The sequence below is a fragment of the Nannobrachium achirus genome, assembly GCF_963921795.1.
Source record: "Nannobrachium achirus genome assembly, chromosome: 3".
NCBI classification, from domain to species: Eukaryota; Metazoa; Chordata; class Actinopteri; order Myctophiformes; family Myctophidae; genus Nannobrachium; species Nannobrachium achirus.
Window position 1 is genome coordinate 30578297 of NC_137812.1, and position 19691 is coordinate 30597987.

Consider the following 19691-nt stretch of genomic DNA (forward strand, 5'->3'; position numbering starts at 1 on the left):
TTCCATCAACATTGCAGTCGGAACATTTTGCATGCCATGTTTACAGTTCAAAAGGTCCAACAACCCTGGGATTACTCAGATGGGAACTATTTCTGTCAAAGAACTTGGAGGGTGAGATGCTCCCTCGAACTCGTGCTGCACTGCAACCACATTACCTCCGCGCCAACTCTGTCACAATGCAGGATAAATCATACCTGACAAATTGCCCTGTGCTTCCACCAATCGAAGAAAATAGATGGAATTCAGAGAGTGGAGGGTATATTCCAGTCAGGTGTCTTGCTCTCCCTGCTCCAAAGGCAGTACTTGAGCTCATCAAATGTGTCTGCAAAGGCAGGTTGTAAGGGACGGTGCAGCTGCTCAAATAACCTGCCTTTCACTCTATGCTATGGTGGAGACTGTGTCAACACTATTAGGTTGGACATTGAAGATGATGATGATGAAGACGAATATATCCTGCATGTCTGAAATTACTGTATTGTAGTGAATCTCCTTGGGCGTAATTGACCATGGGCTCTATAAGAGGATAAGGTGAGGGTTTTGGGGTGACAATAACAAAGAGGTGTGTGTGTGTGTGTGTGTGTGTGTGTGTGTGTGTGTGTGTGTGTGTGTGTGTGTGTGTGTGTGTGTGTGTGTGTGTGTGTGTGTGTGTGTGTGTGTGTGTGTGTGTGTGTGAGTGTGTGTGTGCAGTGCAATGAATGGAAATGTTGTTCTGCGCCCAAAGTGAAAATTTGCAATACCTTCATTATTGCAATCCCTGCAGTAACAGCTGTCAACCATAACGGTTTAACACAAAAAAACATTATAAATAATACTGAGAATACTAATAAACCATCAAAGTACAATACATAAAACCAGGATACATAAAAACATTCAAAGTTTCAAAAAAAAAATCGTCATTTTTTATTTCAGAGCATATTTCAGATCTAATTTAACATTGTTCTGGAGCAGGAGCAGAGCGATTACTGAAATAGGCTCAGGGGTCTGTCTGGGGGGTCCCAGGTGAGGAAAGACCCCAACCAAAAGTCAGAAAGGTTATTCTGGCTGCTTTAAAAGTGTAATGAATGAACTCAGGATGTTTAAAAACCTACAAAACAACTCTAATATTATGAAAAATCGATATTAACTGGCTGGCGTCCTGTAAAACATATCCGAAAAGGCGGCCATCTTTAAAACTGGCGGCCATTTTGAAAATGAAGTGTCTAATGTGATTTTTCTAAAGAATGACCCAAGAGGTACAAAATTTTGATGCTTCTTTCCAGAACTGAAGTATTGTTCTCCTTAACTGCCTTAAAAGAGAGAGAGAGAGAGAGAGAGAGAGAGAGTACACCATCTCTCTCTCTCTCTCTCTCTCTCTCTCTCTCTCTCTCTCTCTCTCTCCATATATATATATACAGTATATATTCTACACATAGTATGTAATGATGAGAGAACAGATGGAATGCCTAAGAAATAAAAGCAGCATGTGTGAGCCACAGAAGCAGAGAGAGAATGACATGGGACAGACAGCCAGACAGCCAGACAGCCATAGAGACAGACAGACATACTTATAGACGCTCCAGGTACACACACCCTGGCAGACCCAGACAGCGGGGCAACATTTTGTTTTCTCAAGACATCCACAGCATGCAAAAAAAACAGAAACCCGAGTGGCAGAGATAGATTGAAGAGAGAGGGAGAGCGAGGTGATGTAAGCGAGTTTGTCAGTTTGAGAAGTACTGTGCTTCTCGATTCTAGCAACATTGTTGTTTGTCAGCAAAACGATTCAACTCACTTTCCCCGCTGAAAACATTTCTTTTTCGCCGAAGAGATCTGCACAGCCAGTGATTCACTGTCATATTATATACACGGGGTCTTTCATCACGTTTTGGCAGGCCAGATCGTCAGTTAACCGCTCCGTTATTAATAGGAGCCTGCGCCAGGGAAGCCCCGTTGGGACCCATGTAACGCTTGGGGGCATCCATTACCAGATCAAATGCTGGTCTAATGAAACATAAGGCATGGGAAATCTATAGGAGCTCTAAGCCACCACTGTGCTCTAAAGGGTAGTGATGTTCAACCCAGCCACACAGCCGGTAGCCCCTCGGGTGATACATGACACACGCCACATTTAATCAAAAATCAAATTACACTCCCATGGCATTTGTGGCCCCAGGATTGCATAGAGAATAATGGTTACAGTTAACATGGTCTTCTCCGCGATGTTTTGCTCGAGATCACAATGCTGTGCATCTTCCATAAACATGGACCGTGCTTGTAACCTGTGGCGTTTATGACATCAAATTTCCATTTTCCACATTCAGTGTTTTTTCTGTAATGTGTAGTTTTTTGAATAATTAGGCTCAGAAAGGTGACTTCAATTGTCTCTGGATGTACGCATCATCATCCAGGGGAGGGTGTGGTTGTAGGGTAGGGTGTATCACCTTTGCTGTTGCTTTACATTGTGTTTGCATCAGTCCAATGCACTATTTACCATTCACCACTTTGGTTGTTGCGTTCACCCTCACCTACGGTAAAACCACACCCTCCCCTGGATGATGATGCGTACGTCCAGAGGCAAATTAACTCACTTTTCTAAGCCTATTAATTAAAAAAACTACATAATGTTGGAATTTCAGGTTTCTTGTGTGTAATTGAAGTCAGGAAACAAAAAAGAATGAAATTTGATGTCATAAGACCTTTAACAAGCACAAATAGCTGCTATTAAAGCTACCACCCGTAAGTTTTATGTGCATTGTCTCGGAAAGAGGTAATTGAATCAAGGTCTGAATTACAGTAAAAATGGCAGCACATGCAGAGTCCAGTCTGGTGCGCCTTCTGCTTCAAATAACTTTAATGACACAGTGAAGGAAAGCTGGCGTTTCCCTTAGAGAATGGGTGAGACGTCCAGGCATCCTTTACGAGGAAAGGAGCCGGCTAAGGTGGTTCAGGCATCCAGCATGGATGCTTCCTGGGCATCTAAAGCAGTGGTTTTCAACCCTTTTCATATAAAGGTCCATTATTTAGTGGGCATTGGGACCACCATTTGAAGAAATTTAGCCTCTCAGACCCAAAATGTAGAATAATTTCTTAGCGTTGGATAAGATTTTGTCCACAATTCCGTGCTGTATTGATGTGATACCATAGGAGAGATAACAGGCAAACGTTGATCAAAATAACATTTCTTCTGTATTCTATACTTAAGGTAGACTTCTTGTAAACTAAGCAGGCTGATGCAGATGTTTAACAATAATTAATTTTACACTCTCAAGAGTTAAAGATCTATAACGGTCCATTTGGATACCAATTCTCCATCATTTAGCTGGGGACCACCTGGAACCCCCTCAAGGATCACACTGGTGGTCCCCGGACCACTTATCTAAAGTAGTGGTATTTTTGCAGTGCAGTGCTGCTTGGAGTTTCTTAATATAATTATGTGTAATACTGTTTAAAAACACTCATAAGACATAAGTGTGAATGTTGTAAAAAGGACATGGTCGCTTGACAGAAAAACTTGGGCTGCCCACAATGGCTATGACATTAAAGTGTTAAGTAAGGCTGCATTTAGTGATAAGACAGCTTTGCAGAATAGCAATTATTGGAATTTGTATTTATTTGATTTACCCTGTGGATATTTGTTCAACTCTTTCCTGGCTCAGCCATTTTACGGCTACGGTTCCCATTTAATCTTGGGGGCAGGCTAGTGCAACATTATGACCAGTAGAAGAACATGTGGACCAAACTTTAATGAGACGAGAGAGAAATAATACAAAATAACAGAATGGGAAAGATTAACAGAAACATCTTTCTGCAAAATATGCAGTTCTCTTCAGGCAGGGACATCGTTTGAGGTCCCAGAGCAAGTATGGCAATTGCCACCCGCTAGCGTTCGCATTTAACCTCAAATTTACCTCATTTATTATGTTATTTTTTTGTGCAAATTAATCTGATTAGTGTGGTTGCCCTAACAGGGCAACCAGACTACAGTACTACAGTCCGACTTTAACAACTTGGGTGCCAAACTCGTTCAGTAACGAGTTAAGGCCACCAGGGGTCACCCTGCCAAAAGGAGTTGTCTCGTTCCTGAACGAGACAACGAAGGGTTAACTGTACGTGCAGCTGCCTGCCCTCTGAATGACCCGAGTCCATACGTCACCCCGTAGCAGAGAGAGAGAGAGAGAGAGAGAGAGAGAGAGAGAGAGAAAATGGCACGAGCTGGTTGCATTGATTTCCATTCTACTCTGAAACATAAAAAGGGCTTTATCTATGAATGAGGTGAAAAGAACGCCAGGGAAGCAGAGATCTGATTGTTTTCACGGCGACACTTTACCGCGGCCGCGGTTTGGATTTTAGTTTCGCGAGCGTTTGTAAACAAATGGACACCCACGTGCACGCGCACGAAGCTCCCGAGGCTCTTCAAAATAAAGCGTGAGTGAACGGCGGCAGCAGCAACAGCTAGAAATGTTATAAACCTGAGCATCCCATGTGTTAAGGGCCTTACAGATGGGCAGCGGGTGCCGCGCCCGCGGTGAGACACAAACACACTCGCTCAGCCAGTAAACGCTGTGCGGTATTTCACAAAGATGAACACGTGCGTACGCATGCACGAGCGAGCACGCACGCGGGGATTTCACGGGACTGCGCCTGCCCGCCTCGCCGGCGCCGCCCCTAAACTTCTCTGCGCGGCCAAAATAACCGCCCGACTCCCATTGAAAATGAATCACTAGGACGCACTTAGGCCATACTAGACTGATAATTTAGTTTGGATGCATAAAATCACAAGCACCAGTAAACTCTACACAAGGTGAGACATGCTTGTGTGCATGGAGTTTAAAGTAAAATCCTCAGAGTTGATCTTAATGGGACCTTTTTTGACAATTTGAGAGTTAATTAACACAGAGGGTGTGTAAATTATGTGCAAAGCTGAGCTTATTTTAGCCTGACAGTGTGAGCCTTTATGCAGGTCAGCTCATGTTCATGTGTGTGTGTGTGTGTGTGTGTGTGTGTGTGTGTGTGTGTGTGTGTGTGTGTGTGTGTGTGTGTGTGTGTGTGTGTGTGTGTGTGTGTGTGTGTGTGTGTGTGTGTGGTTACGAGACAGCCTTGGTGATGGAGTGTGTCAGAAACAGGAAATTGTCTACTCAGTGAGCTTTGTTTTTAATTACAGGTCCATGGTGAGGAATTACAACGTCCAACCAGGAATGATTTACACAGTCAGCACCACAAACAGTAGAGAGAGAGAGATAGAGAGAGAGAGAGAGAGAGAGAGAGAGAGAGAGAGAAAGAGACCATGGCCTGGACAGAGGGATAAGGGTTGATTGGAGCAAAGAAGAGTAGGTCGGATGGATGGATGCAGGGACGTGCAGAGAATGTTAGAGAGGCAGGGGCAGACATTTCTAAAAGGGTCTTTCAACCCTTGAGAGAGAGAGAGAGAGAGAGAGAGAGAGAGAGAGAGAGAGAGATCAGCTATAAAAAATGCGGGGCACTGCAGAGGAATTTTATGTGAAAATGCTCAACATTATTTTCAGCACTGCCGATGAGCCAGCGAAGGAAAAGAATGCATGAAAGAGTAAAAGACACCGTTCAGAAAGAAAAGGGCAAGCGACAAATACAAGAAACAAAAGAATAAGGCCAATAAATATGTAAAGTGCATAAGCTGCCTGAAGTTGAGATGAAGAAGAGGTCAGATGCATATCTACTGTATGTGTTATGTAGGTGTGCTAGTGACCTCCTGAGTGGCGCTGCAATACATACTGTATCATTACAGATGTATTCATTATCCCTGCTCATAAATAAGTGAGTACATTGGCTTCTGCATGCCTGGAGACAGAGGGCCTTCAATAATGGATGACTCTCTCTACTTTGTGTCACATGATTAGTGGATAAAACTGAGAGCGTAAGGGTGAAACATGCACACGGACGTGTGTGTGTGTGTGTGTGTGTGTGTGTGTGTGCGCGCGCACACGTGCACGCATGCATGCGTTCATTCCTATGCACATACAGTACTGTAAATCAGTGTATGCATGTGTGCACACAGGTGCGTGTGTGGGGGTGTGTGTATTAATGGAATATCTGGGCTTAATTAGAGGCCGCTGAAGACAGATAGCCTAGTAATTAACTTCATTATCTAGCTGCCCATCGATAATGGAACATGTGGAATTGATTAAGCAGAATTCCTGTAAAGAGAGGAGTAGAGCAGGGGTCTTCAACGTTTTCAGGCCAAGGACCCCTTAGTTGAGAGAGAGATGAAGCGGGGACCCCACAACCAGTTCATAGATTCCATATAGTTTCATTTGACGGCACAATCATCAGTGTATTTTTGATTCATGTCAATTTGTGTTTTCAGATACCTATTTAACCACTTGAATCGTCAATACATAACTTGACATTTCACTCTCCTACTTAGTCTGCTCCTTTTCCCCTCTACACCAAATGTCTTTGCCGAAAATAGCCGATCTACAAGCTCACAACGCCTCGCAGCGCGAGGCGTTGTGAGCTTGTAGATCTGCTATTTTTGGCTAAAGTTCTCAGAATATGGACGCTAGGGTTCAAGTGGTTAATATAGAAAAGGAGAAAACAAGCTTCTATCACACAAAGATTTGGAGGACCCCCTGTAGTAACTCTGAGGACCCCCTAGGGGTCCCGGACCCCCTGTTGAAGCCCCCTGGAGTAGAGGAAAGGAAAGGAAAGGAAAGGAAAGGAAAGGAAAGGAAAGGAAAGGAAAGGAAAGGAAAGACTCTTACCTTGACGGTCATCTCAGTAGCGAAGATGGCTGTAAATACGTAGTTGGAGACAGTAAGGAAGAGTCTTTCCTGTTGAATGAAACAAAACACAGATCAACGTGGGTAGAAGACTAAGAAACAAGCTGATGGAGGAATGAAGGAAGAGCACGAGAGAGAGAGGAATAACTAGAGCAGGTGAAGGTAATGAGGATGGAGAGGGGAAAACTGGGGGTTGAACAGATGTGGCTATCAAAATTCACCTCTTTGTACTAGACTTGATTGCAAAAAGGTTAATTAAGGTTGTATATGCAAATGTATCACTTCTTGCACCTAATGATCCTCTGCTACACCAATCCACCCCCCCTCCCCCCCCCCCCCCCCCCCACACCCACACACACACACACACACACACACCCACAAATAAAAATAAATAATCCAAAATGCTCATTATAAGCTGGAACTTGTAGAACATTGTTTTGCAGTTATGAGGAACATTAAAAGTAACACTATTCTAATTAATTTAATTTATTTTGTATATCGTCGCTGTGGGACAGAAACCATGAATATAAAAAGCTAGATGCCTCATCCGCAGCTGCAGTTCACTGGAGCGCAAATGGAGGGCCGACACCCGGGGATGTGACGGAGACCACACTGCCAGACTACTGGTCTTTTCCGGGACTTATCAATTCAATTCTACAGAGCTTTTGTTGGCATGTCTCCATCCAGTTCTGTTGTTCAGCTGTTCTTGCTGCGTACGAAAAGACCCGCCCCCACTTGCCTCTGATTGACCTACCAACTTTCCGGTTTCTGTGACGTCGTGGAAGTGGGAAACGGCCGGAAACGACCGGTCGCCGAGTCCCATGACGCACATGCCCTAGAGCCGAAGGAGGCGTCTACCTTTCTATGACTATGACAGAAACCAAATAACTCAATCTTTCAGCTTTTTTTTCATGAATCAACGACATTGAACACAACCTATTTAAGCTGTGTCATGAAGAATCATGGCAATCATTTATGCTTTGTGATGCACTGTGAGCTTGGAGATCCATTGTTAGCTGTTCTTATCAATGACGGACAATGACGGACAAAACCTCCTAATTTAGTTTTTTATTTTATTCATTTGCTGAAAGATTCACATTTCAGAGTTAGTTGGTTTCTGCAGAGACAGCAGAGATATCCTAATTGTGAAAGGGGACATTTCAAAGTGCTTGAATCGAGAAGGTCATTATTTATTGGCCTTTTGGCTGAAAAGAAAAAAAAGAAACGTAATGTATAAAGAACCCAGATCAGAGGTTATGGGCTTCTTGCAAATGTTGCACAAAAGCAAAGGAAAGCACGGTTCCTACTTACCAGGCTGCCTTGCAGTATCCTTGGCCTCTCCAGGGCCACGGTGATGCAGTTGAGGAAGATGAAGACCAGAACCACATAGTCGAAGAGTTTATGAGCAATAATAGTCTGGCAGAGCCTTCTGAACCTGACAGAGAGGGATGGGGGGGTGGGGGAGGGCAGAGAGATAGGAGGTGGAAGGTTTGACAAGACTTGACAGGTTTGGAATTTGTGGTACTGATGCTTCTCTGTTGTATTTGCATAGAGAGTACACATTTAGTGGATTTGCATACAAAGTAAGCATTTTGCGGATGTCCAGAGCCGTTTAAAAAGTTGCAGTTCAGACAGAGTGAGCACCGTGAAGCAGCCGACATCAAGGAAAAAGGGCGAGGAATTAAAGTGCTTACTTGTTGCTTGTGTGCTCGTTTTTGTATTTACGGCCAAGCCAGAGCAAGTTATGACACAAAGAGAAGAGAATAACATTTATTGCGTTCATTGAGTTCAGTGCTCAGCGATACTACCAGCAGGAGCAGAAATAAAGTAGTAGCAGTAATGCTCAAGCAACCTTTTATTTCCAGCGTTGAACACCATTCATATTCAGTTATCACGCTGCAGCGAGATCAAAGAGTGTTGTGAACTCAACTGGTCTGAGACAAGCCATCTAGAACAGTGGTTCTCAACCTTTTCAGGCCGCGACCCCCAAAATAATCATATTTTAACTGGGGACCCCCACACTGACGAGCACTAAGAGTTGAGGCATTACATTTTGTATAACACGGTTCTATTGTGAAAATAGCCGATCTACATGCTCACAATGCCTTGCGTTGTGAGGCGTTGTGAGCATGTAGATCGGCTATTTTCACAATTTCTGCCACTAATATTTGACAATTTGTCTGTCTGTGTGGTAAGAATGTGTGGTGGTATCTACATGTATGTTTGTCCCCGCAAAAGACCAATCACAGCCCATGCCAAGTGCATGTCACCACAAAACAGAAGCACCTCTCCAGCTAGCCTGAGTGCCTGGTGAAGTAAAAGTGAAAATAAGAAGTGTCTGGAAGAGGGGTCATAGTTGGATGCATGGCATTGATTCTAATGAACAAAGACAACGCACATCCATGACGACATGACAAAGCAACGGAATTATCTTACAGTCGATGCGAGAAAAGAAAGAGAAAGAAAGAGGATGAAAAAGAATACGGTGTTACCGGTTTGTGAAGCATACTTGAAGAGGATGAAGTTATAAACAGTAAACTAAGCTAAACAAATGGTGTACTGTGTTCTTTCAATGTCCCGTACACAAAATGAAGCACGGACTAACATGCACATTCACAATGAAGACGACAGGGAAACACCATTTTCACTATATTGTCAATATTAACAAGAGAGTATTGAGTATTCTCATCAGTTACTTCAGTAACAGCATGGGCCAAGTTATTGTATCCAATTTTGCCTATGGCTGTCTAAGACTCTAGGATCGCCCCTGGCTATCTACTGTACAAAGTAGTAAAATGCTTTTCAACATAATATTCCTATAAGTAGCTTGGTATTCGTGGAGCCAGCAGATACATGTTTTATTTATTTTTTAGTTTTTTTGCATGAACAGAAAAAGCACACATCGGTTGTGCTTTTTCCAGCAAAAATGTGCCCATGTCCACTGCCATCCCTCTCTTAGTCACCCTGAGACGCTCTGCAATGCAAACTATGTTCCACTTGCACTATATATGCCAGGAGGCCTGGCACCAGCCCTTAAGACAGGGAAGGCTAAAGGCTGTGACAGAAACATCCTGGAAAAAGACCTGGGTCCCTTTCAACGGATCACAACGTGCTGGGAGCCAAACTGGGAGAGGGCTTGACAGGTGTGTTTTGACGAGCATGCGGTACATCCTGTTTCTGTTGTATGCCGGGGCCAGCATGGGGGCGGGCTGCAGCGGTGCACAGAGCTTGGCACATTGAGGAGGTCGGTGCCATGCCTTGAGCTTTTGTGCGGCACACTTTTCACATTTCCATTTAGTCAGAGGAGGCGTAGACCGTTGCCACACTAGTATTTATATATGCACCCAGGCATCTAGACTGTACAGTGCGGCACCGCTTGCCACTGAACTTATTATTGTGATTCATCCGGCTTCGTTCACAAACTGCACACATACTGCAGTAACTTATTATCGATACGATGGCCAAAGATGGGACACGGAGGACACTATAGCCCCCTCCCAATTCAGTGTGCACACTTCAAAGTGCGAGCCTAGCTAGTGTAGGGTGGGGCTAGTGTAGGGTGGGGCTTTGCCCTGTGAAGTGCACATAGGACACACGTTTTGCCTGTGAAATGGGACAGCACTGCTGAGTGCAGAGCCGAGCCGAGGGCTTCCGGATGGAAACGAAAAAAGACGAATGGCAGCCATTACTATACACTGCAGTATCTTTTTTAAACACTCTAATAGGGCGGCTTGCACCAAAAGGGATTAAATAAATCTTAGTTTAGGGTTAATCAAGGGTTTGTTGATCTAGGTTTTATTTTAAATCGACGTGCATTGCACCACTTAAATTTAAGCATTGCTTAACAAATCTGTGATTAAACCCTTAACCTGTGATTAAAACCATAAACTGTGATTAATTCATGGATTAATGTCCTCCATCTTGGATTTCGATGTAAACAAACTGGAATATGCTATTCTCTTGAGCCTAATATCATTAGCGTTACTCTGTTATTCACTTCTAGGAGAATGTGGGCAGGCCTATGTTAAGAAGAGCGCCTGCAGCCAAAACAAAAAAATATATATATAACGCTCCGTCACGGTGACGCTCGGACGCTACACAGTGTGGTGCGGTACGGTGCGGCGATGCGCGGCTATCTAGGAAGCAAGAAAAGACCACAGTTTTGATCACATTCACATTTGAGTCAATTATGAAGCGATTTCGAAAATTAAAACGTCTCCATGTTGCTTGGGAAGTCCACATGACAAATGTCTGTATTATGTCCCTGTAAATATTTAAATGTTCGCTAATTTAAAATAGCCGATGTACAGTAGGCTACTACAAGGATGTATAGTGTGTGCCAGCGGCTACGTCATTGTAGTCCTTAGCGGCCATTTCTTGGGTCAAAACACAGGTGTTTCAATTGTTTGATTGCATAGAACTAATGCTATAGTCTAATCAGAACCGATCAGAACACCTGTGTAAGGCTGTGTTTACCCAAGAAATGGCCGCTCTTAGAACTACATTTGGCACACCCTATAGAAGACAACAATATGATGAGATTATTTTTGTTTTCAGCTGTGAAACGCTGTCCGCAGCTTGCAGTTGCAAGCCTGCAGGGCTTGCTGTGAGGCTTCCCTCACAGGAGGGGGACCCCCATTCATGTCAATGGCATGTTTGCATTTAAACCACCTCTACAGCAGGTTTTAAACCAAGATTAAAAGGATGGTTTAAAACTAAACCTGATTAATGAAAACTAGGTTTAAGGTTTGGTGCAAGCTGATTAAAAGATAAATCTTGATTTAAACTAGTTTAAGGCTTAAACCGTGTTGGTGCAAGCCTCCCTCAAATTTCTTTTTTGTGACATGGAATTTACTTAAGATATTTTTGGATAGTATTTAGTTGTCTAAACGTCATATGTGTGGTCAATTCACCATGACAGAGCCTTTTTTTAAATATCGTCGCGAGGTTCGAGGAAAACTGAGAGAACCAGAGAGTCATGTATCCGTCCAAAGCGTTCTGTTGTCGGCCTTGGAGCATTGAAGTTCATGGGTTTTGCCACGGGAACTCAGAGGTAGATTGTTTATTTAATTGGAGATAACATAACGCACATACTGTATAACACCATACACTGGAAAATCTGAATTAATATGGGATCCTCAATAGAATATGCAATGGCATAAAATGACTATTAGGCTATCATTTTAACAAACTGTTATAATAAACAGATTTATTTCATTTTGTGCATCAGATCAGACTGCATACTAGGATCATTATCTCTGAAACAGAAAGTCCAATCTACTCAGTTCAAAGCTTGTTGAATGCGTGACTTTGAGGACATCAATCGCATAATGACACATTTTTATTTTGTATTTTGGAGGTTTTTAGGGCCTAAAAGTATGGTAATTATTCGGGTCGGGCTGAGCCTTGGGCCATCCCGGTAGGGCCCAGTTAGGACCGGGCCTTAATTTTGCACCCACGCACGCAGGCACGCACGCAGGCACGCATGTTTAAATACACAAAAACAATCCTTCATAGAAATGTGTACCGGTATATCCACACATACACATTCGCAAACACATCGGTTGAGTCACACTGACATTATTATTTACAGATAAATAAACAAGAAACATGCACACGTGAATTCGCACATGCGCACGCGGCCGCGCGCACACACACGCACACACACACACACACACACACACACACACACACGCAGTCACACACGCGCACAAACACCTTCTCCTTGCTTGACAGATGGCACCTGCCACAGTGCCAAAACACAGCCCAGGGGCCCGCCGGCTTCCCTAAAGTGGCTTTCAGCGCGGAGGGAATAGAGTGAGTGAACGAGTGTGTGAGTGAGTGATTTCTCTTTTATGGTGTGTTCAGGACATGTCTATTGTCTACCCACCAGGAATCCAAGCTGGGGGACTGTCAGCGAAAACAACATAACAGCGCTTCACACACGCACGCACGCACGCACGCACGCACGCACGCACACACAGTGGTGTAGAGTAACTAAGTACATTTACTTAAGTAGTGTAGGCCTACTTAAGTACAATTTTGAATTTGTACTTTACTTGAGTATTTCCAATTTCCATAACTTTTACTTCTACTCCACTACATCTCGGATCCATATAATGTATACTCCACTACCTTTATTTGAACACTTTAGTTACTAGTTACTATGATTATATTATTAAACATACAATAATCCACTTTAGCCCTATTTATATACCTAGGCTATTTGAAAATAGCAGATCTACAAGCTCACACCGCGGCGTGTTTTGAGCATGTAGATCTGCTATTTTCAAACATTTTGGTACTTTAAGTATATTTTGATGCCAATACTTTTACTCAAGTACATTTTGAATTCAGGACTTTTACTTGAAACAGATTTCTATACCGCAGTATTGATACTTTTAGTTGAGTAAAAGAATGTAGTACTTTTTCCACCACACACACACACACACACACACACACACACACACACACACACACACACACACACACACACACACACACACACAAACATACAGACGAGGAATGGCACCTCAGTCCTGTGAAATTCTTGCACACATACCGGTAGTCGACTCAACTCTCGACTATGTTTAAAAGTGATATTCAGATTACGTGTAATAAACAACTTCATTCATCAAACAATACATCAAACAGCGCTAGTTTTTTACAACTTTGTTCGGTTTTGACAACCTGCATCAAACAAAACTGTTTCAGTTTTGACAAACTGCATTGAACAAAACAGTTTTTCAATAAATAATGTTTTATGTCACCATGTCTAATTGTGAGGAATGGGATTTTTAATTTTCCCTTCATCTTCGTAATGCATTTGGTCTGCCATTGCATGATTTGTTTAATTTAGGCTCGGAGAACAACTTGTAACGTTCTACGGAATTACACATGTTGCTTGACTGCTTCAAAGCTTTCATGTTTGCCACTGCAGATAACTGTCACAACGCAATGATGTGGAGTACAGTCTACACCAATGAAAAAGTTCCTAATCAAAAATACTTGATTAGGACAAATTATATTTAGGAATGAAAACTGGAAACGGTCTCCATTTCATTAAGCAATACTAATATGCAACACAAAATTACACACACGGACACACACACATGCACATGGCCACACACAGGGATACGTGAACATGCATACAGTAGCAAGACATTTTTATACACGCACGCATGCACGCACGCACGCACGCACGCCCAAGGCAATATCTGTAAAGAAAATGCTTTTTCAGGAAATATCCATAGAACAGGGGTGTCCAAACCTTTTTCAAAGGCGGCCACATTAGAAAATATTAAAACACCCAAGGGCTGACAAAATGAACTCGGACCATAACAAAGTCACATACCTGCGCATCGCAATTACAATTTTATGTAACAACATCATCAATATTTAATATCAATGTTTTTTTTTTGTCAGGTGTGCTCTGAACAAAACACAAATAACTCACATTGCCAAATGTAACCAGACATGCAAGGTAAAAAATACAACCAAATAGCCCTTCTTTGACCCCTTCATGAGACAACAGGGAACAAGGAATCCTACTATAAAATATTCTTGTTTGATGGTGCTGGCGGGCCGTTTATAGTACAATTTAGGAATGAAGCCGCGGGCCGTATAAACTTTGTCATCGGCCATTTGCCCCACGGGCCACACTTTGGACACCCCTGCCCTAGAACAACAAGTTCTTTAGCTGGCTAGCTCTTCATGGAGCCAGCAGATAAAGGTTTTTTTTCCCTTGCATGAACAGAAACATAGTTGGACGCGTCGCCAACACACATTCGTTGAGCTTTTTCCAGGAAAAGCAGAGGAGGAACATTTGGCCATGGCCACTGCCATCCCTCTCAGTTACTCAACTGGGTTTTATACTTGCACTATGCCAGGAGGCCTGGCACCAGCCCTTAGACTGGGAGGAGGAAGACTAAAGGCTGTGACAGAAACATCCAGAAATGTGTTCACAACACCCGGGTCCCTTTCAACGGATCACAAGGCTGCTGGGAGCCAAACTGGGAGTGGGCCTGACAGGTGTGTTTTGATGAGCACGCGGTACATGCTGTTTCTGTTGTAGGCCAAGGACCAACACGGGGGCGGTCTGCAGAGGAGCTTTGACACATTGAGGGGGTCGGTGCCATGCCTTGAACTTTTGTGTGGAACACTGTGGTGAAATCCCAACTGGTCCAATATAAATGGTAAGAAGGCAGTGCAGAAAAAGGCAGAATATTTGTGTCTGCTTCTAATTTCCTTGAGCTATAATAAATAAAAACATACAAATGCCACTGACATGGAAAATGTCCACTAAGAAGCACATAAACACACGCGCGCGCACACGCACGCACGCACACACACACACACACACACACACACACACACACACACACACACACACACACACACACACACACACACACACACACACACACACACACACACACACACACACATTTACATTGGTGAAAATACAAAGCAAATACAGTACAAAATCAAACATTAAATGGGCTACATACTGTAAAAACAGCTCATCAAATATAAAATGAATGTTTTAAAGCAACCAGAGTGGTTGCTTAAAAAATAATGGAAATATATGCAGGTTTTTGGTTTATTCCGTTCTTTAATGACTTTAAAAACAATCTGATTGTTTAGGGACATTACAGTCTCCCTGAAGCAGGGAGTTTGCTTAAATGCAGTGGAGATTAGTGACGTGACTAAAATGGCAATTGTATTTTCTCAAATACATTTAAGGAAGAAATTGTACATCTTCCCAACCTCTACAGGTTACCTCTACCCATTATCAGTGAAATTGAATGGCTAATAATTTCCTTCTATTTAAAAAAAAACCCATCTAGGCTATCTAGACCTTACATCTCCTTCTATTTTAAAAACCCATCTACTGTAGTCCATCTAGTCGTTACATCTCACAATTTCACCCACTGTTCTTGTAATGTTACAATAAAGTTTCATTGATTGATTGATTGATTGATTGATTGATTGATTGTTGATAACTACTGACCTCTGTGTTCACTTGAACAAATTTGAATAGGCTTGTATGTTGGTCGATGTATGTCTGATGAAGAAAGGTCAGGTCCCATGCACTGCATAGCAATGGAATCTCCTGATTACTTTTTTAAATAAACAGGGCAACTCTGTTGGAAACCCATTTATCCAAAACGCAAATAGACCTTCTTGACTTCCCAAGTGTTGAGCCAAGTGCAGAGGACCCTATCTGTCAGGGACGGCAAATACTTGGAAATTAAGAAGAGCATTTGTTAATGCCTGCGTGGAACTCCAAGGGTTACAATGCGCTTGCACTCGACTGAGTGTGACACATTACTGGCCTCAAACTAGAGCTAGAACTAGAGTTAAACTGACAGTGGATTTTACAGTTCATGGACAGAGGAGATGTCATCAACTCACCTGTTCTGTGGGGAGAAGAGGTAGACGGACCAGTCCTCTCTGTGCTCACACCAGCCTGGCTTGTACACCTCCATCATCTTCTGGAGACGAAAACACAACGACTGGAAGGACAAGAGAGGGAGTGAAAGGGGGAGAGAGGACAACACAACAATCAAAATAGGCTCTATGTACAGCAGCCATATTGGAAAGGAATTGGCCCCCTTCCTTACTTCCTTCACAGGTGTTACTGTAAAAATTACTCTAATGAAGGCTCTGTTCCATTCTGATCAACATGCATATTCTGCATGTTGGATTCATTGGAAACACTCTGCCAAGCTATTAAGTCCATAGGGGGTTCAAAATGCCCGCTTATGGGTGTGTAAGGGGGGTCTTTGAAATTAAAACTCGAACCAAAGTTCTCTTGGTGGAAAAGGAGCGCCACATTGCTGCAGAGACGTCTTACTTACATAGTCCGTCTCTTCCTCCAGATCTGGCCTGTCCTTGTGTGCGTCGACCTGCGGGAAGACCCCCGCCATCAGATAGGGGCCCGGGGCCTTGCCGTTACAGTCACGGTGATCCACACCACCGCATCCGCTGGACCCCAGGCCCCCCGTGGTGGTGGACGCCCCCGACCCAGGGTCCACGCTCCTCCTGGTGGGGTCGGAGTGGGGCAGGGGTGGGACCGGACCCTTCCAAAGCTCCGGGAGTTCCAGCGACAGAGCCCGCCGGTCCCTCTTGGGAGGGTAGGGTCTCGAGAGGAGATGGGGAGGTGGTGGCGGAGCGTGGTGCGGGAGCAGCGGGTGGTGGGGGTTGGCGGCTCGGTAGAGGAGGGACTCCTGCTCGCTGGCGTAGGCGTAGGAGTGCGTGCTGTGGATGCGGAGGCTGCCTCCCACCACAGGGGCTCCTCCCCCCGCCCGGTAGCTCCTCCTACCCAGGCTGTTCCAACTGGACCTGCAGGCGGATGCGGAGGGGATACATGGGCCTTATTGACGAACAAGTGGTGGGAAAAAGTACTGGAATGTTTTACTTAAGTAACAGTGTCAATACTGCAATATAGAAATACTCCACAGGTTAAAAGTCTGTCATTCTAAATGTACTTGAGTGAAAGCACAAAAGCATTGGTATTAAAATGTACTTAAAATACCAAAAGCAGAAAGTACTCATTATGCAGGATGTCACATTTCAAGTGATTCAAATGATCTTTTGAAAATAGTAGATCTACAATCTCACAATGTGTCACACAGCAATGCATTGTGAGCTTGTAGATCGGCTCTTTTCAAATGGCCGAAATGTATATAGGGCTGAAGTGGTTAATGTATATTTTGTAGTAATAATCAATTAACAAAGTAACTAAGGTTTTCGAATTGTAGTGGAGCAAAAGTATAATGTTTGCCTCTGAGATGTAGTGGAGTAGAAGTAAAAGTACAGAAAAATGGATATACTCTAGTGAAGTACAACCTCAAAATGTTACTCAAGTACAGTACTTAAAAGAGTAGTTCACCCCCAAAATTACTTTTTTCTATTGATTACTCCTGCCATGGAGTAATCAATATATTTTGTTTTTTGTCAAATTCCTAAGACAAAAATTTAAAAAAGTACCCTGGCGGTTTCCCCATCCATTGCCATTCATTCAGGTCCCCATCCAGGGCCATGCATCCGGGTCTCCATCCGGAATCAATGGGGGTAAATTTACTATAATCAATTTTTTGTCTTAGGAATGCAACAAATACAACAAAATATTATTGAACTCAAGTCTCCATGGGGGTGAACTACTCCTTTAAGTAAATGGGTTAAGCCATTCGTTTACTTTTCACTAAAGGAGTAGTTCACCCCAAAAAAACTACTTATTTTCTAACAATTACACACCAGATGAAGCCATGAATTCATCCTATTTGTTTTTGTGGCATCCTATAGCCCTTACTTTGATGATTGGGTCATCAGTGAATAGGAGACTTAGTAGAAGACTCTTTGAGTCTCCTGCATCAAAGTATTGTCTCAGGAATGCGACAAAAACAAAAAAATCTCCATGAATTCAACTACACTCCTTTAAACCATTCATTTACTTTTCATTAATGATGAATCAACTTTAAATAGGTTTCAATGTCTCGAAACTCCAATCAAAAGGGTTTATTCAAAGGGCTCACGCAGGCACTTTGAACAATAGCAGAGATATCGACCTATGCCCTGTATAATTAAAGCTCAAAGAAGTCATTAAGAATTCATTAATGCAATAACCCCCGAATCAATGGCTGAATCTCACCTGCGGCTCCATGTGGGAGGGAGAGGGCGCCCCCAGTTGTGGTAGGCAGAACTGCGACCGTGACGCTGGAAGAGTCACAAGCCACAGTGATCATCAGAGCAGTACGGACACACACACATCACATTATGTATACTATAGATCAGGGGTCTTCAACAGGGGGTCTGGGACCCCTAGGGGGTCCTCAGAGTTACTACAGGGGTTCCTCCAAATAATTGTGTGATAGAAGCTTTTTTTCTCCTTTTTTATATTAACCACTTGAACCCTAGCATCCATATTCGGAGAACATTAGACAAAAATAGCAGATCTACATGCTTGCAGCACGAGTCTTTGATCGACAAAGAGGTTTGGTGTAGAGGGGAAAAAGAGCAGACTAAGTACAGAGTGAAAGGTCAAGTTTATAAAGAATTGACGGTTCAAGTGGTTAAATATCTGGAAACACAAATTTACATGAACCCAAAATACACTGATGATTGTGCTGTCAAACAAAGAAACTATATGGTATCTATGGGTTGTGGGGGGTCCCTGCTTCATCTCTCTCTTGAATAAGGGGTCCAATTGCCCTGAAAACATTGAAGACCCCTGCTATAGATGAACACTGAGTCTCACCCGGAGTGAGCACACTAACCAAAGTATGCAACAAAGTAGGCTGCTGTACATAGATATACCACTAGTAAGACGCCTCAAGGCGACATGCGACCGAGGTCTGGCCAGTGATGTATATCGGACCAGTTACCCAATCTCAACAGTTCCTTATGAGATAGGCATAACATGCCCATATGGGCATTACCAAATATGGGCATTCCCAGATATGTCCTTAATATTGATGACATTGGGACAGGGATCTCCATATATGGGCATAGAACGGACAAGGACGTAATTCATTTGCAAGTGTGATCTGGGAATGCCCATATATGGGCATGTTCTGACATCAAATTGTCGACTATACATGGGCATAAAATATATGGGAATAGAAGGGACATCAAGCCAAGCGTGAGGTCACAGTGACATCAGAGCATGATGTCATAGTGATGTCACAGTGACAAGGGAACCAATAGACTGTAAAAATGTGTATGGACTGACAGAAGGACTGACTGAACAGACAGACAGACAGACAGACAGACAGACAGACAGACAGACAGACAGACAGACAGACAGACAGACAGACAGACAGACAGACAGATGATTTCTCGCATGGTATACTGTGAAATTACATACATTTCCAAACTCATAATGGATTTCTGTTAATTGCTAAAGATGTTTCTTTCTTTCTTTCTTTCTTTTTTTTTTGCATCAGTGTCCTA

The 19691-nt window shown here is 43.2% G+C and overlaps 1 protein-coding gene across 1 annotated transcript in view; it reads right to left on the reverse strand.

The window, feature by feature from the left end:
* LOC308282166 (voltage-dependent T-type calcium channel subunit alpha-1I-like) overlaps positions 1-19691 on the reverse strand; it is a gene marked incomplete at its 3' end in the record, with an annotated part of 234626 nt that overhangs the window by 67161 nt on the left and 147774 nt on the right. Inside the window, exons 16-20 of the mRNA XM_080722510.1 lie at positions 18391-18455; positions 16598-17081; positions 16152-16252; positions 8046-8169; positions 6717-6785 (exon numbers count right to left, since the gene is read on the reverse strand). Of these exons, the coding sequence (XP_080578636.1) occupies positions 6717-6785; positions 8046-8169; positions 16152-16252; positions 16598-17081; positions 18391-18455 (843 nt within the window). The remainder of the gene's footprint in view (positions 1-6716; positions 6786-8045; positions 8170-16151; positions 16253-16597; positions 17082-18390; positions 18456-19691) is intronic.